The 25,474-nt window shown below is 30.5% G+C and overlaps 1 protein-coding gene and 1 long non-coding RNA gene across 9 annotated transcripts in view; one reads left to right on the top strand and one right to left on the bottom strand.

Annotated features, from left to right (window-relative positions):
• Positions 1–25,474, top strand: part of LOC136998086 (uncharacterized) — a 30,534-nt gene extending 5,060 nt beyond the window's left edge. Inside the window, exon 2 of the long non-coding RNA XR_010888656.1 lies at positions 25,283–25,474. This is a non-coding gene — a long non-coding RNA (uncharacterized lncRNA). The remainder of the gene's footprint in view (positions 1–25,282) is intronic.
• LOC136998081 (uncharacterized) lies at positions 11,511–22,309 on the bottom strand. 8 transcript variants are annotated; one of them, XM_067350106.1, is made up of 13 exons: positions 21,866–22,297; positions 20,188–20,369; positions 18,299–18,451; positions 15,358–15,472; positions 15,192–15,242; positions 14,990–15,094; positions 14,826–14,909; positions 13,757–13,891; positions 13,467–13,665; positions 13,183–13,265; positions 12,465–12,681; positions 11,878–12,000; positions 11,511–11,784 (listed from the first exon to the last, which is right to left on the bottom strand). In XM_067350106.1, exons 3-13 carry the CDS (start codon positions 18,340–18,342, stop codon positions 11,597–11,599), a joined length of 1,344 nt encoding a protein of 447 aa, XP_067206207.1. In that variant the 5' UTR covers positions 18,343–18,451; positions 20,188–20,369; positions 21,866–22,297; the 3' UTR covers positions 11,511–11,596. The 8 variants fall into 8 exon arrangements, with proteins under 8 accessions (XP_067206207.1, XP_067206212.1, XP_067206210.1 ...); XM_067350111.1 differs by lacking the exon at positions 11,878–12,000 and having other exon boundaries at positions 21,866–22,309; XM_067350109.1 differs by lacking the exon at positions 18,299–18,451 and having other exon boundaries at positions 21,866–22,294.

The raw sequence follows: 25,474 nt of genomic DNA, 5'->3' as shown, positions 1-25,474 counted from the left end.
CAGCATAAAAAATTAATTTAATGCGCTTTATATTATCATATGTTTGAAAACAAATAGCTAAATTAGTTCGTAATTAAAGTATATATTGAAAGCTTAACAAAAACTATAATAAGCTATTGCTATTATTCAATAAAAAATTATTTTCAGACATTGTGTGCATTTTTACCAAGTATGATTGAAAAGAATCATGGTCATATCGTTGCGATTTCATCACTATTAGCAATTATACCGTCAATATATGTATATGATAGTTTACTCTCCTACAAAATCCGTAGTCAATATAATATTATGTATGTATAAACTGGATACGCGAATGGTGAAATTCCATCACCAAACCTGCACAAAATGCGGGTATTAGCCGATCGTACATCCCTGGTAAAAAAATCACCATGATGCTAGGCTGGCGCTAACTTACTTGCCCCACTGCCTGATAAGGAGCTAGTATGGCATGTAGACTAGCGCTAGACACAAAACCATCACATTCTTCCAGTCTAATACCCGACTTAATCGACTAGTCAGGCGTTAGCTAGCTCTAGTGTAGTGTTATCTAACCGTGGTGTGACGCACGCTAGTTCTGATGTTGTACTATCTAGCCAAGATGTGGCGATAACTAGTTCTCACGCAGTTCTTATTTTACTATACTAGAAGTAGTCTGGAGTAAACTAGCGCCAGGCTACTTCTAGTCAGACATTATTAACATAGTATATAGCTCCTCGCTAGAAATAGCTTGACGCTGATTCGCGCCATGTCAAAACTAAATTTATTATATTAAATGGGAATACAACATGACAGTCAAGATGAGAGCTAGCTAGACATCAGGATCTAGCATGGCACTTTCTACCAGAGATCGGCACATAAAAATACAAAAAAATTGAGTCTGTAGTATAATCCGTATCGGCAACTACGCATAGCTATACTACAGCCTACTCTCTAAATTTCTTAAGAGTGAAATCTAACTCCAAAGAGTGGATATTTACTCCAAGCGATAGTGAAAATACTGCCACTCGTAAAAAGTAAAAATGGACTTTTTACAAAAGTGATTAAAAACGTGAAAATTAATGCCAATATTGGTGCATGTAAAAACATTGCGTTTGTACCGAATAAAGGCCCATTTCTACTTATCCGTACCGTACACGTCCGTGTATGGATGCTAGATTCGATTCCATATGATTAAATGTAAGTATTTATACTATTCCGTATATTATGTATAAATTTTTTAAGAGAATTGTGTATTTTTTCTTCAAATAAAATGATGTTTATAATAATCATAAAAATTTATTTGTAAAATAATATTTATCATGAGTAAAATTATCTGGTTGGTCAAGTACGGATATATATAAATGAGCCTTTATGCAGGATTTAATTAACACCGCGGAGAAACCTTTTCATTCGGCATCACCCATTACAATGTCTTATAATATGAATACACAAGCGACTCAAGAAATATAAGTATTCTGCTATATAAGTATTTATTACTACATAAAACGCGTTGTATTTCATATTTGTTTCACATTTATTAAATATTTTATCTCTACTTGTAGAACCGAAGCCGTGCAGGACTTAATTCGAACAAATAATAAACTACAAGTGGATATAAGGAATGTTAACCAAATGCGTGACACAATCGTGCAAATAAATCAAGAGGTACACAGAACATCGGAACATCGGAAAATATCGCCGTTCCCAAGTCACTCATGGAAAATGCCGAGAATGAATCTCGAGAAACAACGCGAACACCGAACCTACTACTCGAGGATTATGATAATCCCGCGAAGCAAAGGCATTGATCAAAATCCGTGGCTGAAAACCACGAAATTAATTAAATAATCTTTGCCATTTGTGTTACAATAACACATTGGCCAAATATAAATTAAAATACGCATCCGCGGCATCTCTTAACCCTAACGATCTCTCCTTATGTATAAACTGGATGCGCGAATGGTAAAATTTCATCACCAAACCTGCACAAAATGCGGGTATTAGCCGAATGTACATCGGCACATAAAAATACAAAAAAATACAAAAAAATTGAGTCTGTAGTATAATCCGTATCGGCGACTACGCATAGCTATACTATACAGCCTACTATTTCAACCGATGGTAGATTATTATTGCCTACACATCATACCCACATGTCATATAATATGTTTCCCGCTACTGAGAAGCGTGGCATAAACGATATGTCGTGCAGCGCAAATTTTACATTTTTGGAAAAAAATCGATGTCTTTCAACACTATGCGCGCAATTAAATTATACTTGATTAGAAGTATGCCTTTTACTTCAAAACTATTAAGCATTAAATTGATTAACGACAATATTTAAAAAGACTTTAACAATTAAATACGTCATATTGATGACACCTTTAGACGTATTAATTTTCGGATAGATTTCCAAGCCCGAAAAATAATAATAATTGCTGTACTAATTTCTTGTTCATACAGCACTGAAGGCATAATAGGGTACGATTGCTGATCTGTATCGACAAATATAACAACCCTATTATTACAGAGCATAGGAAATTATGACATACACAGCCAGAAGTTGTTTCTAATAAATTTTATGTGCAATCACTTTACATGAACGAATTTTCATCAAATTAGAATTTATTCTATAACTTTCTTTATTATAAAAATTTTTTTATTACAAAAAAAAATAAACGCGCCCGCGCGCGCGCGCGTGTGTGTGTGTGTGCGTGCGTGCGTGGGCGTGTGTGTGTGTGTGTTGCGACGTGAACTAGCCTCGGAATTACGCCAGACCGAGTGAGCACGCCCAATAGAAATCGGTAGCCCGCGGTACTCCACGTTCTTCAGGAGCTAGGTAAGTCACGCGATATCGGCAACAAATGCACGATTCGGTAACTCACGGTAACAGCGATAACAGCGGTAATTGGAGCGGTAACTCAACGAAATCGGTATCAGAAAATGGGCGCCAGGTGCGTGTAATCGCACCGCGGTAACGGTAACTTCAATAAATGACTCAATATGTCCGACCGCTCCCTGCTCAGTATATGGCAAAGGGGCGTAGTTCTTTGATTTTTATTGGAGACTCTGGAGAGGAAATGTCGTCAGAAAAACACCACGCTTAACAATAAAAGTTAACAACACTTATTATCAAAAGATCATTAAGAATTAACATTGCAGAACAAGCTTCAGAATCTCTCTAAGAGAGACCGTATTGCACGCAAATCAAAATACAATATTCGCCAAACAAAGCGTCACAGAAAACAATACTCAAACTGATATTGTTTAGAAAACGATAACCAAGAACGATACTCTAGACGGTACTCAAGAACGACACCCGAGAAACGGTACTCGAAGACAACAGTCGAAACGGTACTCAAAACGATATTTGGAAACAATATGCAAAAACGGCAATCGGCAACGGTACGCAAAACGATGCATACACCCTAACGCTAAAATTCTAAGCTTGTCGGTAGATTATTACAATTTAAATTAAAGCGCAAGACCCGTTGAAGCGGGAGAAATCGTTCCCTCTTCGACCGGGGGGACGCAACTCCAAATTTCGCCCTCCTACGGCCGGGCTACTGTCCTTGTGACGGGCGCGACGGAAAGCGTCGCGTCCACGGACTAAGGAATAGAAGGACGGAGCACAAGCTGTACCGGGGGAGCACGTTTGCGGCGGGGGGGGGGGGGGGGGACCGCCATATTCGTTTAGTAATCACCACACATAGAACTCACTATTCGCGTATGTGTGAGAAATGAAAGTCAGATCCTGCGCACAATAAACAAAATAGGAAATAGAAATAGGAATAATTATTAAATATTAGAAATAAGAAATTGGAATTATTTATTTTAAAAATAAAAAGAATAGAAAAAATTAATGCATGAATTAAGAAATAAGAACGTTTTGGAACCTAATCTAAATAATAAGATGAACTTCTTACCTATGTAAACTAATTTTTAAATTTTGCTCTAATGTTTTTTGAAGTTCGCTTTTCCTTTTATTTTTTTCATTTGTCATAGAGCTGCCTGGTACTATACATCTAACCATTTTTTATAAAATTTATAGTACAACAATAATAAAACCGCCTAACCTCTTTACGCTTGTCACTCGTTATGTCTAGTGGCACCACTACACGAGTGTAACCATGTCACAGACACAGAATCTCTGTGTGAGAATCGCTACATCAATATGGCGGAAAGCAGTCCCCCCCGCACGCTTGAATTACCATCCCTTCTCGCCTAAACTAGAACTTTAGACTCGGTCCCCTCTATTCCTTAGTCCGTGGTCACGTCACAGTGTGAGTGTATGTGTGTAGCAGCTGAAGTTGGAATATTACTTAGACAATATGAGGGTAATGAAAATTGTTCTACTTACTGGTGATTGTTGGTTGAGTTGAGCTGATTTCCTCAAAATGGCTTAGGGACTTAGAGCTGTTTTAAAGCAGCTAACAGTTGCTGGAATCCGTACACAGCCGTTATGTAATACATTGGTTGCCCTCGGAAAGAACGATGAAAGTACATAAGTTCACAATTCGCGAATAAGCGATTATTCGGGGAGATATTCGCGACTGAGTACCCGAATTTAAGAGATGCATGACTTGAGTACTTGAGAGAGAAAAAGAAATGTGCATGAACAATTCAGCAAGGCTGTAGGTAACCAAACAAGTGAGAGATTGTATGTAACGTAACTAAATATTGACGTAACTAACTCGAAATCGTGAACAAGAGTGTGTCACTCATGAAAGACTCGGCTTTTATACACTTCGGGCGACTTCGGCAGTGATGTAAACTTTGACCGGTTAGTACTTTAGTGGAGGGAACACACATCAAGTGAAAATTGTGTGTCTCCGCGCTCAACTTTATTTCTATTTTTAGAAATGAGCAAATAAAAGTAGAAACTAACTGTTTCATTTCCTTTCTACCAAGTTAACTTAAAGGTCACGTTGCGCGCTTCTTGTTGTATATGATAGCGTGGAATGCTTTTTCGAGATTTACAGCCTTGTACAAAGTATATAATATTAATATTAATAAAATATCTCAACACTTGTATGAATTATTAACATAAGTTAACTGCGATGCATATGAATATTATATGTCTTTTAAATAGCATTCGTAAATCTTTGTGTAGTTATAAGTTTAATAATATATTATAGTTTATTGTTATAATAATAATTATAATAATTATCAATGGCTTTTCACACCACTCTTCGAACTATGCAATATATATTTTATATAAGACTTGCAACAATATACAATGATATATGTATTTCGATTTTTAAAGTAATATTTACTTATAACTATAAGCAACTTTATGATGTACTAGGTTGGCAACAAAAAAAAATTCTTTTTCACTCACAATCAGTAAGCTGTTCAATTTTATGTCCGACTGTTAATAAAGAATAGAGTCAATAAAGATCACAATGTTGATTTTATAATATATATATTAGTATATACAGGGTGATTCAAAATAACCTGATGTCCTTGCAATGCCATATTCTTGAGCGAATTCTGAGACAATTTTTCCTTTTACAAAATTTTGTCCAAAGCTTAGTTTTCGAGTTATAATTGAAAATAGATAGCAACTTACGAGTTCGGTACAACGGGCAGGCAGGGACGCGCAACGTATAATGAGACTGTCAAGTATTTACTATCGTCTCATGACACATTACACCGTCCCTGTCTGTCCGTTGTATCGGACTTATAAGTAGCAAACTATTTTCAATTATAACTCGAAAACTAAACTTCGGACAAAATTTTGTAAAAGGAAAAATCGTCTCAGAATTCGCTCAAGAATATGGCATTGCAAGGACATCAGGTTATTTTGAATCACCCTGTATACAGGGTGTCGTATTTTAAAAACCCCACGTGAATAACTTTGTAGAAATTGGTTTTAGCAAAAAATGTTTCAGACAAAAGTTGTTGGGTTTGGAGGGGGACATCTGATGATGACATTGGTTTAACCTAGGGTGTACATGTCAAGGTCACATGGAGGTCAACTTTGTTTTTTGAAATGGAACACCCTATTTTTGATTCCAAAATCTAATAGCTGGTGTCAAGAGCTTTTCAAAACACTATAATAAAGTTATTTTTCATTAAGTACTTTTCGAGTTATGAGACTTGTAAATTACAGTATTTTGACATAAAATATAAAATATCTTGTAAAACATTCAGTTTTTGAGAATGTTACCTTAATACTTTTATGCACAAAATAATGAGACAAATAAATTGGTATAAAGAAAACACATTGGTTTTAAAAAAAAGTATGCAGTTGCATGTTGCAAATTACATATTTTTTCTTGAAAGCAACTATGTGTTTTCTTTACACCAATTGATTCGTCTCATTATTTTATGCATAAAAGTATTAAGATAAGATTCCCGAAAATTGAATATTTTACAAGATATTTTATATTTTATGTCAAAATACTGTAATTTACAAGCCTCATAACTCGAAAAGTACTTAATGAAAAATAACTTCATTATAGTTTTTTGAAAAGCTCTTGACACCAGCTATTAGATTTTGGAATCAAAAATAGGGTGTTCCATTTCAAAAAACAAAGTTGACCTCCATGTGACCTTGGCATGTACACCCTAGGTTAAACCAATGTCATCATTGGATGTCCCCCTTTAAACCCAACAATTTTTGTCTGAAACATTTTTTGCTAAAACCAATTTCTACAAAGTTATTCACGTGGGGTTTTTAAAATAGAACACCCTGTATATATACAGGGATGTACATATTGGATGTTTTTGTTTAAATACTTGTATCAGATAAAAATAAATAACTACATGGCAACGTGTTCCTTTGTTTTTTCAAAGCGAAAAAGGTTATAATTACAACGAGGTGACAGCGTGTATTTTCACAACAAGCCGGTCCTCGGTCTTTGTCTTTTCATTTGGTCAGTACGATTTCATTGCACGGTTTTGTTTAAATACTTGTTACATGGTTGTGAAATCGGTGTTATAAAATTGAAAATTTATTATCTTTTTTTAGAGAATTAGATAAAAATAAATAACTACACAGCAACGTGTTTTTTTCATATCTGTTTGTCTCATATTTGTTAAATTAACTTATTTTAAGTTATTATTGAGAGCAGTCATGCCCAAATCAAAACTAAAACTTGATATTTCCTGTTTAATACCAAAGCAGCAACGACGTAATTTTTTGAAAGATCTTAATAATATTTGTAACCGGTCTGTTAATTTCAATACTTCACAAGTTGAAAATGATATTGTAAGCGAATCAAATGTACAAGACAGCATAGAGCCTCAGCAGCAAAATTATATAAGGGAAGTTGACGTTGACGATTCTAATGTAATTGACAATGACGTGTTAAAAGATGACTTAATTTCTATATGTTCAGGAATTAGTGCTAATGAAAGTAATCTTTCATCGAGAAATTCTGACAAGGATTCGTTCGTTGAAACCGAAATATCGGAAGAGATTCGAAGGTGGGCTATTGAGAATTGTTTAAGTCAATTTGCTATAAGCGGTTTATTAAAAATTTTAATAAAATGCGGCCATGACCTTCCTGCTGATGCACGAACTTTGCTTCAAACTCCGAAGCAAGTTAATAATATTATTGAAATAGAACCATGGAATTACTATCATGCAGGTTTAGGTGAAAGTTTGAAAAAATCTGTTCAAAAACATTACTCAGAAGCTTCTTGCCCATCGCAAATTAATATTAATGTTAATGTAGATGGCCTTCCCTTAACAAAATCTTCCGGCAGTCAATTATGGCCCATTTTGGCTTGTATAGTGGCAGATTTTTACACCGAATTATTTATCGTTGGTGTATACCATGGTAGTAAAAAGCCAAAATGCAGTAACAATTTTATGCAATATTTTAAGAACGATTGCATAAAAATTCTTCAATCAGGCATTATTGAATATAATAAAAAAATAACTGTTAAAATTAATGCATTTATTTGCGATACTCCTGCCAAATCATTTATCAAAGGAATTGTTGGGCATAATGGACATTTTGGTTTTGGCAATTGCATACAAGAGGGAGATTACATCGAACATAGAGTAACATTTCAAGAAATTAATGCGACGCTGAGATCGGTCGAATCTTTTAAGTTAAAGCAACAAGAAGAGCATCATAAATTCACGTCAAATCTTGAAGAACTGGACATTGGAATGGTCACGCAATTTCCTTTAGATTATATGCACCTGGTATTGTTAGGAGTGATGAAAAAATTGTTATACTTTTGGGTGAAAGGTAAACTTGGTATACGTTTTGTGCCAGCTCTATTAGAGCGTATTTCAACTTTTTTGCTGTCATTGTCGATATTCCTACCCAAGGAATTTGGTAGAAAACCGAGAGAGCTAAATCAGGTCGATCGGTTTAAGGCTATTGAATTTAGACAATTTTTATTATATACTGGTCCTGTAATATTTTACAAAAAATTATTAATTAATTATTATGCGATAAGTACGTTCACTTCTTACTCTCTAAATTTCTTAGAGTGAAATCTAACTCCAAACGAGTGGATATTCACTCCAAGCGATAGTGAAAATACTGCCACTCGTAAAGAGTAAAAATTCACTTTTCACAAAAGTGATTGTTTCACTCTAACGTAGAGTAAAGTATCACTCTACGTTAGAGCAATGTATTACTCGTTCCGGCGTGAATAATTCACTCGATCAAAGAGTGAAATCTTCATTCTTTCGTCAAGCGAATTTTTCACTCAATTGTTACGAGTGAACAGATTCACTCTTAATAAGTCTTAATTCTAAGCAATGTATATAAATAAGAAATAGACAAAATAATATTTATTAACTATAATTGACAAAGTAATATATATTATAAACATATTATTAAGACGTTATTTTTACGATATTTATTATTTCTTCATCATCATCAGATAATCTGTAAAAATAATTAATTTATTATTTCTCAAATAAAATATCTCCCTCATCTAGAAGCTTGCAAAAGTTTGTCATATTTTTTATAAGTTTTACCTAAAAATTAAAGTGAATAATTTTACAAACACGGAATTAAAAGAAAAGCTGAAGTGACACAAAAAGTGTGATAAAAATAACAGATACTTTAATTGAACGACATATACACTTTTGTTACTATTAATAAATAAACTAAAATAAAAGTACAACCAACTTTTGAAAAAACTTCTCTTTGATCCGCGCCCTCAATTATATTCTGATTTTTTGTGTGGACGAGCTACATATTTATTAAATAATTTTACTAATAATTTTAATTATAATAAATATCATTAATATATAAGGAAATGGCTCTTATGATATAAATCAATTACTACAAATTGAAAGGCATCAAGAGCAATCGCTGGATGTTAATGCGAGGATTGTTAATATTTTCCATACAGAAAACCGATTTCTGTCTACTACGAGAGAAAAATATCAGGGCGCGAGTGGCTCATTTCGTACATTTAGATTCTCAAAAATGAGATCAATGTATGTAATGTTCGTACACTTTAGTATCTCGAATCCGAGATCGTATACACTTTAATAATGTCTCTAGTAGACAGAAATCGGTTTTCTGTATGGAAAATATTAACAATCCTCGCACTAACATCCAGCGATTGCTCTTAATGCCTTTCAATTTATAATAAATATGTAGCTCGTCCACACAAAAAGTCAGAATATAATTTATTATTAATGTTCATTAATATACACAATTACATTACTGCTATAACATTACCAAACTATAATTTTAATTTGATTGCAAATCTTACCTTTCAAAATATTGATGGCGTCTTCCGAAATTCCACTGCTTAATAAAAATTTATTTAAGTTTTCAGTACTGTTTAACGTCTCCTAACAAAAGAAAAAAATTTAATATTATTTCAACAGGCTTAACTATAACCGAGATTTTGCAGCACATCCCTGTTGAAAAGGTCTTATATATTCTGATAAAAAAATATTAAGATTAGACTAAACTATATATAGATTACATGCGGTTTCTGTCATCGAAATTTCTCATACATACAAGTAGAAAAGTATTTTCACAAATTAGGAATTTCCCATATATCCTAATAAATAAGGATCAATATGTTTTACTTCTAATTAGAATATATCAGAAGTTATAAGATTGACAGAACAGTTGCATTATATGAGATTTTATGAGAATATATGAACTCAGTACTTTTATATTTGAATTATTATTACACTAATTATAATCAGAAATCTTGAAAATACCCATTAAATTAAATATAGAACACATAAGAGAAGCTCAAAAGTTCTAAGTATAGTTCAAAATAAATAGATGACCCTGTTAATACTAATACAAACTCATGTTTGAAAATATTACAAATCCCCGTTACATCGAATAAAAACATGTGCAAAATGGTCGAAAGTTCGAGTTAAAATATACAATTAAAAATAGACAGAAGAACCTGTGAATTCAAATACAAATTCCTATTCGAAAATATTAAAAATATCCATTCAATCGGGTAACGGCATGTACGAAATAATCGAAAGTTCTAGTTAAATTATAATTCAAAATAAATAGATGATCTTGTTAATGCAAGTACGAACTCTTATTTGGAAATCTTGAAAATACTTGTTCAATCGAGTAACGGTATGTGCAAAATAATCGAAAGTTCTAGTTAAATTATAATTCAAAATAAATAGACAATCCTGTTAATGCAAGTACGAACTCCTCATTTGGAAATCTTGAAAATACTTGTTCAATCGAGTAACGGCATGTGCAAAATGATCGAAAGTTCTAGTTAAATTATAATTCAAAATAAATAGACAATTCTGTTAATGCAAGTACGAACTCCTCATTTGGAAATCTTGAAAATACTTGTTCAATCGAGTAACGGCATGTGCAAAATGATCGAAAGTTCTAGTTAAATTATAATTTAAAATAAATAGATAATCCTGTTAATGCAAGTACGAACTCCTCATTTGGAAATCTTGAAAATACTTGTTCAATCGAGTAACGGCATGTGCGAAATGATCGAAAATTCTAGTTAAAGTATAATTCAAAATAAATAGATAATCCTGTTAATGCAAGTACGAACTCCTTATTTGGAAATCTTGAAAATACTTATTCAATCGAGTAACGGCATGTGCGAAATGATCGAAAATTCCAGTTAAAGTATAATTAATAATAAAAGTATATTAATAATAAACAGATAAATCGGTGGATTTACGGTTCTAGGAAGTTTGCAATTAGAATGATATTTGCGTGTCGCCCATCAAAATTTATAATTTATTATTGTAATAATGAAATTGAATTAATAATTTTATTTTCGTGAAGACAGAAATTTTCTTCATATATGCAATGTGGAACATCCTAATGTTTCTCATTCAATTAAAAATCGTAAATTTAATAAATTTTCATATTTAAGATATATTACATATATTTTCAAATAAAAATGAAAATTTATTAAATTCGTAATTTTACAATTTATTGCAACCTAAGGAGTGTCACTATCATTTAATATATAATAATACATATAAGTTACGATTAGTAAGTAATTGTTCAAATCAATCATATTCAAATAAAAAATGTTATCGTACTCGTTTAAGTATTATATAAAAAAGAAATACAAGGTTATATTTTTAAATTGTATTATTTATGTATTATTTATTATATATTATTATGTATTATTTCTAAACATTTTTATCTTATATATTTTTTTAAACATCTTTGTCATTGGCTTCTTTTTCGTTTGAATCACAATTATCAGATTCGTACGATGATGAGTCATTTGAACTGATCGAATCGTCAGATTTTCCCAATTCGCTGGATTTATCAGGTGTGCCTAATGCATTCCCGACATCCTCGTCATTATCTTTTTCATTTCTCACTTTTGGCACCTCATTTGCTGAAAAAAATTTTACGTTACATTAACAATATTAGAGTGTGATTATACATTATATATTGTATTACATATACACTTAAAATTCTGAAAGCTTACTTTTCTTTTTTTTATTTAAATCTTGCATTTTGCTTCTAATATATCCCGTATAATCCATCAATTCTTCGGCAATTTCCTCCACTGACAAATTGCGCTCAGAACGCAGGAAGAATTGATATATGTCTAAAAATAATGATATAAAAAGAAAACTTTAAGAAAAAGTTTGGGAAAGACACAAATAAAAACTTCTGACTAAAGACTTAAGACTAAAAACGATTTTTGGCGCAGTAATTTTGTAATTTTATTATCGGTGACAGTTGTGATATTCTGATTAAAGATTAGCTGTCTTTGAACCAAACGATTTTCATTATTTCTATCACTAATGATAAAAATACATTCAGCCATACCAATGATATTCAATCCCTTTCTGGATGAAACTGAATGTCAATTTAGAAAGTAGTACATGCATGAGACCGTTAGTAATTCATGATGAAAAAAATTGAGGGACATACAGATATAGCCGAGGATTTCGGAAACATTAAGAGCAAAGTGGAAGTCTTTTGCATGACAAAGATCAATAGGAAGAGCAATTAAATAGTGTTTACACTACTTTGAATTACTTTAAAGATTGTATTAACACATTGTACCTTTAATTGCTAGCAGTCTTATACTGTCAAATGCAGGCTTGGGTGCTGCTCCTGTTCGTCGGCATCCAGTACCTGTGATACTGCTTGTTTTCAATTCATCAATCGAAAATACTGCCAATGCTATATTTTTCACAAATTTGGAATTTGAATTTCCCGCATTTGTAACGCTATTAGTGTATTGTTTTTTGGAGATCCATATGTCCTGTCCAATGTCCATCTGAAAATTCATGTAGCTTAATTTCAATTGTCAAAATAAAAAACGGCTTTACAAATTATTTTTTCGTGAAAAATTGCGCGATAAATAAATAATAACAGATTATGCATTTTGCTTGTGTAAAAAATAAGTAAAATTGTACTGCATACTATCCCGTGTAAAATGAGAAAAAAGGAGAACACTTATAGAAATATAAAGTACTAAGAAATAATAACGAAGATTATTTTACAAGAGAGAAATTATTTTACATCTTATGCCTCTCTCCCTCGCCTTTATATGATACCGCTTTTTACCACAAACACAATACACTGTCATTTTGACTTTAAAAGTCGGGATGATGTAGTAGTTTTACATGAGATGATGTAGTACACAATGCAATTTAATCAAAAAGTAAGCTGTAAATTTTTTTATATCAATTTTTGGACGTAGAAATATTATATACTATAATATATCATATGCATATACAATTGCAATAGATATTACATACTTAAAATATATACCTACCAACATTTCATTATTACACTCTCTTACTAGACCTACTTTGGCTGTGCCCAAGGTAGATGCATTTAGTTCATTTCTTGGAGTATCTGCAAATAAAACTGTGTGTTTAGGGTATTTTCATTATTTTGTATTCATACTTATAAGTTACCTTTCCCCCCCCTCTCTGTTCAATATTATCTTTAAACATCACAAACAAGAAGCCATATAACAATTCTTTAATTAATACATGAGCCAAACTATAATCATTAAGCAAAACTAAGAATACATAACATACACCTGATTCTTACTTTGCCACTGCGTCCAGTTTCCCAGAAGTGTTCTTAATATCGTCTGCGTCTCGTTATGACGTTTATCATTATCGTTCTTAATTTTTCTGATTTCATCAAAAAATTTGTCCCACATTTTTTTCTCACTATCATCTATGTGTCCGGCATTCTTTTTTTTATTCCTTCTCTCATTTCTCCGTTTTCTTGCTAGTTTAGCCGACTATAGTACATAACAGTTGTATTATTAATTTAATTTAAATTTCAAAAGAAATCTGAGTAGCAATGTTTAATTAAAGTACATCAATTCTTACAACTCTTTTGTCGACAACTGATTCTTTGTTTGTTTTCTCTTCTGAGACCGCTTGCGTTGTACAATTGTTGTAAGGCTTACTGACTAAGGTTGCAATACAAGATGTCGATGATGTATCTTTGTCGTCATTATTCTCCTGCAGTAATTTTTACAAATTATTGTCCGAACACGCACATAATATAATACGGGGTAGTCGTAAGTCGTAAGAAATTGACGAATCACAGACGCTTATTCTTCTGTGATTTGTCTGTGATTGGTCAATTTCTTACAACTTACTCTACGACTACATTGTAGATCCCGCATAAGTTTTGAAATATGAAAAAAGAAAATGATCTCCTATATATCTCACGTAAGAAATGTACGCTATTCGAATTTCTGTAATATTAAATTTCTCAAATAATAAAATTAAAACATATTTTCATCATTAACGTATCTATTTTTCATATTTCTTATTATTTGAAGTAAATATAGTTAAACAAATTTTTCATTTCACCAGATTAAGATATAATCATAAGTTTCTACTTATGTTTGTTATAAAATGTATCCAACAATGTGAACATTTTCTTAGAAATAGACTACGTTTTATATAGCAGTTATATATTTTTCAGAAAATTTATTGATAATAATTAATGTGGAACATATTTCGCACTTACATCATAAGAAATACTACGCAATTATGAACAATTTAAAAATATTGCCAACATTTTTAGTGCAGTAAGTTTGCAATGAGAATTATTCTCTATTATTATTTATTATTATCAATAAGATAAACGGCACTTTTTTAAACGTTTAATAATTAAAAGTTCTCTTTTTATAATTACAGGACAAATTAAGATATTGTTCATAAAGTGTTCGATTTTCAAAAAAACTGATGCAAACTGCTCACCATACAGATATGAGTACAAATTTCTAAGAAAAAGAGAGAGAATGAGAAAGAGAAAGAGAGAGAAAGAGAAAGAGAGAGAATTTAAAATTCAGTAACAATTTCCATCGTAGGAACTTGTTACGGCTTTCATGAATACATTCAGTCAACAATATTGTTTTGAATAAGTAAACATTGAAAGTCTTACGGTTTTCTTCACGTTTATGCCCTTCACATTCTCTGTATCTCTTTGTTTCTCAGGCACTTCACAAGGTTCACAGTTTGCTCTTTCCTTAGGTAATATACATTTTTACATCTCTTATTACATATATCACCATACAATACTATGTTAATTTCAATACAATTACTTACATTTAATATGTGAGTGATTGGTATCTTCAATGATTCGTTGCTTATTACTACACATTTTGTTTTACTTCCTTCTGCTTTGTTTTCTTTTTGTACATCAGAACGTTTCTGTAAAAACATTTTAATATTTATTATTTATAGTATGCAATATAACACCAATTAAACATTATATTGCTAATTTTTAATAATAGTAATTAATTTTCACCCGTTTTAAGGATTCTCGCCGTTCCTTGGTTTTACGCTTTTTTGGGATGATCTAAAATGTAAAATATTTGAAATTAGCGGTTGATAAAAATAATTTGAAATAAATACTCCTAAAAATTTAATTGTTTCACAATTTAAAGGCATATAATGCTATTTTAACTTTTTACCTTTTTTACATCATCAACTACGACTCCTTTGGCTATTGTGCTTGTTTGCTTTTCGTCCATTTGTATGGCATCCGCTTTATTATTGTTAGTAATATCGCTTAATGCTCGTATCTCACTGGGAATGACAGATTCGCTTTTAATGTAGACCGAAGGAGGTAAAATTTCGTTTTTCTTGTCGGAAATCTCTATTTCTATATAATTTGATGTATTCTAAAAATAATAACTTACTATCATTAATTGTGAACCGCGTGTATGAAATTACACTGAAGTTACTTACTTCATTGAATCTCTAAAGTGTTTGGGAAAAAAGCAACATAATCTTTGCCTTCCACACTCATTACTAAAACTTTCGACTGAAAGTGTCTAATGTCAACTATATTTTCGTTGCTTTCGTTTACTATTTCAAATATGTGTTTTATTTTTGACTCATCGCGACCGTTTATGCTTCTTATTGAAATATCATAATAATGTATATAACACTTTTTGTTGACTATAAGGAGATTCTGTACTTTTACTATTTTACCGCTGTTTAAAAGAATCATTGTGTTATTTGTTTTACGGGGTCGCGTATATGCTACACTATGAATTACAGTTTGTCTGAAAATACATCGATTAAATACATCAATGCGTATTTCATTATTATTAAAAAACGTTTGTGCCAGATTTTTGAGATTTTTTTTTGGTTCAATCATGCCTATTACCAACGCACCATTTTCCGTTTGCACGCAATTCGTAAGAAGGCGATGATTAAACAAATTGTAGCAATATTCTTTACAAATTATACTTTTCGAAGAAGCATCGATGCGTGAATGCAGCGAATAACGTTTCAACCAGTTTACAGAAATTTGATAACTAATGCCTTTCGCTGCGTTTACGTTTTGCTTGAAAAGAAATATTCCATTCTCAAAAGGAAATGTCGAGCTTGCCCAAAGTGGTCCAGATATTCTGACAGATTCCACAAAATGTAGTAACGAGTGAACATTAAATGTCATAAAACTTTCACCATAATATTTTTGACTTTCTAGTACGAAGATCTGTAAATTTTTATCGCATTCAATCAAATCCTGTTCAGATATATTACATGTCAAAAGTGTATGCATACTTTTTACGAACAGTAAATAGGAATGAAAAAGTTCATTTCTCAGTATCCCTTGTATGCAAAGTACACTATAAAATAACATCCAGGATCTCCATTCAGATGCTTTCCATTTGACACAGTCAAAAATTGATCTGGGCAGCCGGTGAATTTCATGTGGAGGCTTCAAAAGTAATAATCGTTTATCTATCTTTTCTTTGTCACTTTTCGATAGGTGTTTCTTGGACCATTCCATCCAGATTTGCCGTGTTACACCTAACAAAGCACCATGCATATAGTCTGGTGGAAATCCCCAAACACAATCAAGTAAAGGGAATAGTAACATAGCTGAATAGCCTTTCACTCCATTTACTACTTTTTTACATCGCACCGCGGTTTGTACATCCAGAATGTACTTTTCATGAGTGCGCAGTGGTGGATCGGTCATTTGGGATATTGGATATCGCATAGTTGTCCCATCGTGTTTTCCCTTTATGTAGCACCAGCTGCAATCATCATATCCGTTAAATTGAATGCGGTTTTGTGCGATTGGCCTGGCAACCGAATCAACACACCATAGTGCACTGTATACTTTGAAATTAATGATCTCTCCGGTTGCATGAACTATTATGTCGACTCCTCGTTCCATTAGAATGGCAGCTTGATGATGAAATGTTGAAATATACAGGTTCATGAATTAAGGTTTTGGTTCTTTATTTGTCAATCATAGCGCCGCTAATATAATATTTTTAAATCGTATTTCTACTGGCAACTCATTTATGTAAAGCTGCAATGGCCAGAAACTTTGTTTCGAACTTTTAAATAATGGGGCGCCGTCGAAGTTCGAATTATACGTAAGAATAAATTTTGTTTTTTCTTGAATACGTTTGTATATAAGAGAATCGTAAATGTCTTTTATGCAAGTTTTATTTACATTTTTGACATTATCTTCAATGTTCTGCAATAAACTAGTTTGCACTGTTTTATCGTTTAAAATCATTTGGATTTGGTATGCAACATCTAAGCTCAGAAAATAATTAGAACTTTGCAATGTAAGGTTTTGTTTTTTTTTGCACTGACACAGATAGTATCAGCACTTTGAAAGGTGTCTTCTAAATTACATTGCATCAAAGGCAGACTACAAGTTTCGCAGTAATAATGCAAAGTTATTTTATCTCGAGGAGGATCATAAATTTTTGCGCGTATATAATGACTGGCATTCCATTTACTGAATTCTGGACCGGCTAAGGCTTTAATAAAACTGATAAAATCTTCCTGATCTTTTCTGGTCGATTTTTTTTTTATAAAATATGCTGTTGACATTAGCAAAACATCAGACACAGTGAGGCCAGATGCTGGAAACATTATGCTGTTTCCGTTCAAAGCATTACAATTAAATCGATGATTATTGATAGTATTACTAATACTATTTTCTTCGGTACAATAAAACGAGTCATTTACATCAGAATTATCAAAAAGATCGTCGGCACTTTCAGAATCTGAGTAATCGGTATCGATTTCACTTTCAATATCTACTTCACATTTATCGCTATACGTTTCTGATTCATCGGTATCAATTTGGAATTTATTAGTATCGGATTCGCAACGTTTAATCTCAAGTTCTCTCTCGAATTCGTAGGGATCATTATCGGTTGCAGATACTATGTCCACGGGAATAGTATTACTAGACTGATTCAATTTATCTGCAAAGCAATATGTTTTGCATAGATTTTTATTCGCATTAAAATCTGTAATCGTATTCAGTTTAAAAGTTCAAGTAATGTTCGTGATACTAGAATATATAATTATATATTGTAATTTTCAAATATTAATATAATGAATTTTGAAATAAAATAATTAACGTACGTAATGTTTGTGCCCTTTCCTTCGCTAATTTTCCCCATCGCCATCGAGTTCGTTTACTCACACTTCCCCTAGTATACGCATTGGTCAACGGAAGCTTATATAGTTTTTTTATTGCAATCAACCATCTTTGTATTCGAGGTTGAATTAAAATATCTTCAAAATTGTTAAATATACGAATTTGTTAAATAAATTATGAAAGAAATGTATTAAACGCTAAAAGTATTCTTAATTGTTTTATCAAACTATGTAATAAAATAACGTTTAACTATATGACAAAATATGTACATGATTTTTCTAATATAATCGGCGGATCATAAATTGTTTCATTACATATCGCCATGAAGGAATTAAAATCGCAATGTGAAAACTTATAGTCAATCATTAAATAATCATAAAATTAACTGATCATTTGCAATTCTATATGCGATTATTAACGAAGAGCAATAAATTAAAACTATGAAAATTGCTTCTGTAAATAATTTATACTACTGGACAGAACAGTAAAATGTATTGAGAAATATTAATCACAAAGTTAATAACTGTATAATAAATTAATAGTTCTATGTAATGAATATATAAGTAAGAAAAATGTATCACCACAAATTTTATGGTTGAAATCAACTAAAAATTACATTTATAAAACCACAAGAGAAGTCGCTAAAAGTATGGTATTCAATATATGAAACATGAAGCAAAAACTCTCAATAATAATGCATTTTTTTTAATATACCGTGAAGATTTTATATTCCTTGTAAAATTTCACGAGTTTACGAACCATACTTGCACGCCATTGGTGAAAGTGAATTATTATTTTACGAATTTTAATAATAATTTTTTTTATTAAAATGTAGATTTACTATAGTACATGTAATATGTAATTATAACCCATAAAGCACCAAAAAATGGGCGTCTCATAGTTTTCTCATGCAAATACTCTCTGCTCTTTCTTCATAAATGAAGAACGCAGAACCATTGCAATCATTGGCAACCTACAACGACTATACTGCAAGAGTAGTCGGAGTCGACACAAGGACCTGCGAAGCAAAATTTGCTATGATACGACCTCAGTACTAAATTGTAGATTTCGCCATATTTGATCACATTTATGTACTGCAAAAAATCGCATTTGAAATTTAGACATATATGTAGTTTTTTGCAATGGTAAAAATATAGTAAATAAGACCAAATCTGGAATTTTATACAAGGTCGCTCATCCTGCCGTCTCACCTCTTTCTGCGTACCGGCAATCCGATTACCCAAGGCGACAAAGTCCCGAAAGCGCGCATGCCTAAGTTCACAGGGAGAGACAGCTATGTGGAGCGCAAATTTGCTTGCATAGTCCCAGCTTTATGGGAAATAAGTCATGTACATAAATAATTTGTAATGGAAAGAAAAAAGTATTAATTGTTGCAACTATTAAAATAACAAAAAATTTACGTATTTTTCTGTCAAGTATGCAACGTAATAACATTGTTAAAATATAGTATATTATTTGTCGGAAATCATTAATTCAAGCATATATATTTTATAGAATTCTTATATATAAGTTAAATACTGACTGGTTAATAATTAAATTCAATTGATAATTAATAATAAAAAAATTAAACTCCATATCAGACATAGACGTTAGCGCAGGCTTCAAGTGTACTCTGTTCGACTTATATCTTACTAGTTCAATTATATGCACAAGATTGCGTGGTTTTTCTCAATGCAGTTTGTAATTTTATATATATGTAAGATAAAAATAGTAGTTTTAGTGTTGTATAACATGATATGATCGCGATGATGCGAAAGTTTGAGGGGACATATATCCTTTTTTTTTTTTAATTTTATCGCATGATCTAAGATCCGTATTAGATAAAATCTACAGAAAACCACATGTATTTTACCTTATATAGTGCGTTTAGTCGTTCCTGTATAATACTTGAAGAGTGGTCTTTGGTGTTATCATTCCTAATCTTCTGTTGAAATGATTCGTCTTCAGTCGTTTCAGTTGCGGAATCCAAAAGATGAGCTGGCAATTGTCTTATTCTTTCAGAGTTTTGCTTTTTTAGTAACGCTTCTTCGCTATCTGTAATTATATATAACGTAATTATAACTTAACAAAGTAATTACAACTTGTAATTTACAAATAAAATCCGATTCATGTCAGAGTTTAATGACTTTTTTTTTAGGTAAAAATTTCTGATTTTATTTATGAAAATAAACCGTTGATAAGTTTCGCAAAAACAAAAAATAGTACATATTATATTCCTTTAAAACTTGAAAAGTTAAAGAAATATCACTTTTGTCTTTGCATTTGAAATAAAAAGAAGAAAACTTTCAGAGAGAGAGAGAGAAAGAGAGGGGGGAGAGAGAGTTGGAGAGAGAGGGGGGAAAGGGGGGGGAGCAATGTTTGTAAAAGCAGTGATATATGCATGAACTTCTTATTGTTTTTATTATTCTTGATTCATATTCAAACTTTAATTTTATAGATAATGAATACACATAATCTTAATTTTATTAACCTTAAATATCGATATTATGGTTAGTAATTTTGAGTCTTTAACTTGAATATTAAATTTTAAAAATAAAAAGAATATATATTAAATAAGTCTGTTAATAAAAATAAATGTAAATTGTAAATACATTTAAAGTGAGCATTGGCATTTATATTTCAAATAAATTTTTAAACATTTCTGTATAATAAATTTTTTTTCAGACTAATCTACTCTAATTTCCCTCATTGTCTCTAAATGCTGAAAAGTATATTTTATTGCAAATATAACATGACAAGGAAATTGAGATGTTAAAATTCATTTATTATTAAGAAAATCATTGTAATCGATTTGTTTAATTAATCCGAAAAAGGCATGGAAATACATACTTAAATTTAATAAATAATTTAATAAATACATACTTTAATGTAGTAAATAAATTTTAGATTTATTTTTGGGTAAATAATTTTACTTATTAATTATTAAGTAATTAATAATGTTATCAACAATGTAAAACAATGATTTGAACTGCATACACCAAAAAGTATACACCTAAAAACCAACCGAAGCACTATAAACACGCTAAACAATGATGTGTGTAACGCCCATGAATTATTTGTTTTCGTTGCCTTTGTTTTCATTCTCTTTGTTGAGGCGAGAGCCTGCTGATGAGACTATAAGGGGCTGAGCACAATGAAAAGCACAGGCAATAGGAACAAGAAATAACATAAAAGAGAAAGAGAAAAAAGCTATTTCTCTCTCTTTCTTTCCTACATTATTCCCTGTTCCTAATGCCTATGCTTTTCATTGTGCTTAGCCCCTAAGAGAAACACACGTGCCTGAATTTCTTAAAACATATGAAATTACTTTTTATTTGAAATGCTGAATTAATCGAAAAAGACTAATTAATGTGTATATCATTGCAAAACAATATAATATCATTGTTGTTATCTACACAGCAATGCCAATAATATGCATTAATTTTGTTTAAAAATCGAAATTTAAGAAAATATCGTTTTAATGATGTTTTTAGTTATCAATTTTTATTAAATATTAAAGTAGAAAATGTTTTAATAAGTTATTATCTTACCTGCAACGGAAGCAACAATTCCCACTCTGATGCACTTTGATTTTGGACAGTTTTATATTTTTTTTGCAAATCGCCAGGATTAAATTTAATAATATGTTTTGTTTCAATAATGTCGAAATTTTTGCTGTTTAAGAACCTCACTAAACTAAACATTATTGATTTTATCACTCGCGGTCGAATTCTCGCTTTTGTTGAAAACACGCGGATAAAAATAAGTGAGTACTGGAAACTAGAAGCTCGGTAGCCGGTAGCACGCAGTATGCGGTAGCATTGTGCAGGAGATAACGCACACAAGCGTGACCGTGTACATGTGCGCCTGCGTAAGCACTGCGCAACAGCTGAGTCACATATATGAAATTTCACTTGGTGCGTTATTCCCTTCGGCCGGCTTCGAGTTCCACCCCAGCACTTCTCTTCTAGCGAGCCTCACACTTCTTAATAGATGATTTCCACTTAGCGACACAAGTCGACACAAGCGTCATTCTATCTTTATTGTTTAATGGTGTTGAAAAGAAATAGAATGATGCTTGTGTCGACTTGTGTCGCTAAATGGAAAGCACCTATAGGAAAATTTCAGTCCCGCATAAATTTGATTTTCGCCTTAAAATTCACAGTTTGGCTTTGTCATTTTTTTATATACAAATAATAATAAATATTTTTACAAGTTAATGACAAAAGGAAACGTATTGACACATCCGCGCGCGCTTATACATTATATTGTAATTTCTTATTTGTAATGTAATTAACCGCGTTATAATAAACGAACATTTCCAAAGAGAACAGGAAGTCAAAATAATAATGTCAATTTGATATACCATATTGACCAAAAAATAACAAAACAAAAAATGTAAATTTGGTCAATATATATGATGTGAAATTGACATTATTTTGACTTTTCTGTTCTCCTTAGGTTATTTAGTAATAAAATGAATAATATTACATATTACATAAATATATAAAATTCATGAACACATTTATAATGAACATTTGACTGTCTCAATACTATTGGACTCATATATACATTATTGAAAAGTCGAGTATTAATAAATGGTATCTAATCAGATTTTTCTCATTTCTACTCATTTAATTTTGTGAGAGATTTCAAACTTTATGGTTCATTTTGCACATATTCAATTTTTCAGCAGAATTTTATGAGTATATGAAATATTATGCATATTCGGAAAATCTATTATAAATATAAATGAAATATATTATATATAATTAGATCTTTCGTATTTTTACTACCATAATTTTTAAAAGATAATATCATCCATATAGAGATTGTCTTATATACCGTCATTGTAATATAGTTGAACATTCTGATATATGCAAATAAAAACACGTTATGGGTACCTATTACGATTTCACAAGAATACATACGGTTTCTGTCATTGAATTGGTGAATTAGATTTAATATAAAATGTAAAATTTGTATTTAAAATTCTTTATACAAAATAATAAAACCACATAATTGTTGTCAGAATTTACCTATATGAATAAATGATTCTCAGGAAAGGAATAATCTACTATGAAAATATAAACTTGAATGTGCATAATAACATATTAGAGTAATAAAAACAAAATTATAGAAATAACTTGTACGATCGAATATAGTGCAATATAGAAATTACCTTTTAAAAAATATATAAATGAATATATTCAAAATTACTTATTAAAACTGTCATATATACATTACCTTTTTCATAGAAAAGTCCTATACAAACTTATAACTCATTAAAAAGTATTTTGTCTCATATAATCTAATAAATAGTTTTTATGTGCCGTTTTTAAGTTCTTATCTGACTTATATTTTCTTATAAAATCTCATATATTTTTAATTAGATTTTATGGGATTTTATGGGATCCTTTCAATAGGGATGGTACGCACTTGCCGAGTTAATAAACTACAAGTCATTATATAAATTACTTCTCATTGTATTACTTGTTTATTGATATGCAAGCCGAATTTATAACGAAGCTACGTAGCACGGCGAACCACATGCTGTCCCACACAACACATGGACGTCTTCGGGACGTGTACCACATATGTCCTCAGATGTCCATTTTATGACATCAGTTTTTGGACGTCGAAAGGACGTCCAGAGAACGTTTTATGGACGTTCCAAAATATTGTCTACATCTTTATGAGAGATAAGATGTTTTGAAGATGTCCTGGGAACATCCATAAAATGTCCCCAGGATGTCTGTGGTACGGCCCGAAGACATCTGTGGTATGACCCAAAGACGTCCATAATAATGTCTCAAAAGACATCCGTTCCCAGAGAATAATGTAATTCGTGCGAACTTACACATATTTATATTATATATACTATATTATATTATTAGTGTATTATACATATATATAATCATATATAATAAAAATATTTAATATATATATATACTTAATAAAAAGTTAAAAATAAAAAAATTTAATAATACAAAAAATTTTTAATATAATATTTTTAACATTTTAAAATAATCAATTAAAAATACAAAAATTGGATTACTTAAAAATTGCAAATTTATTTTAATAAAAATTAAATACATAACAATAATAATCAATTATAAATGTCATAAATTTTATTTAAATAAATTGAAATTAATTATATAAAAATAAACTGAATTTAATTAATTATATAAGAACTTTTATTTATGTTTTATTGAGGTTTAAAAATCAGCTATTTAAATATTATATATTTTATTTAAGAAAATTAAAGAAATAGAAATTATTTTTATAAAAATTAAATCGATTTTTAATTGGATTTATTAAAAATATGTCAATAAAAAATAAATTGTACGTTTTAAATCATGTAATAAAAATATAATATAATTTATTCAAATAAATTAAAGTTTTGTAAATAGTAAATAATTAAATAAATTAAAATAATAACAAATTACATTGATTACATTATAATTTAAAAATAAACTGTACATTTTTAATTAAGTAATAAATATATCATATATTTTATTTAAATACATGAAAATTTATTGTATAAAAACATTTTTAGTAATAATTTATTAATATTTTACAATACTTTACAATTCATTCCGTAAAAATTAAATGCATTATACAAAAATGTTGAATTTATTAACAATTTGTTTTTTTTAAATAAACAATCAAAAATTAATACATTTTAACAAATAGATGTAAATGAAATTTATGAAAATTAAATTAAATAAAATAAATAAAAATTCAGATTTTTCAAAATTTTTTATTTTTTATAATCAGAATTAATTTTTGACTAATCATAATTTAATTTACATGCAATTACAAAATATATGTATATATAATTATTAAATATATTCATAAAATAAAAAAAAATATATATATATATATAATATGTATAACGTGCAATATTATTATGCCCGGGTACATAATTGTACGTAATTGTAATATAGTCACTATTCCTTTTACAGAGGCTGTGAAACACCGATACAAAAAGATCGACGATCGTGCGATCAAAATAACAATAATTGATTGGTTCCGGCGAGCGACAGATCGCCTAAAAAAACAGGAGAAGAATGTGTAATGCGTTTCATAATAAAAAATTTAAATTCTATTTAAATATTGTGTTTCAATTAAAATAAAAAAAGTATTTTATAGTTTAA

Source organism: Linepithema humile, chromosome 2 (genome assembly GCF_040581485.1).
Source record: "Linepithema humile isolate Giens D197 chromosome 2, Lhum_UNIL_v1.0, whole genome shotgun sequence".
Taxonomy (NCBI): domain Eukaryota; kingdom Metazoa; phylum Arthropoda; class Insecta; order Hymenoptera; family Formicidae; genus Linepithema; species Linepithema humile.
The sequence above is the reverse complement of the archived record's forward strand: the minus strand, read 5'-3'. Positions and strand labels throughout refer to the sequence as shown.

What these genes read in the sequence shown, in the direction of transcription:
- LOC136998081 (XM_067350104.1), bottom strand. Translation starts at nt 17,126, where the DNA reads ATGAACCTGTATATTTCAACATTTCATCATCAAGCTGCCATTCTAATG.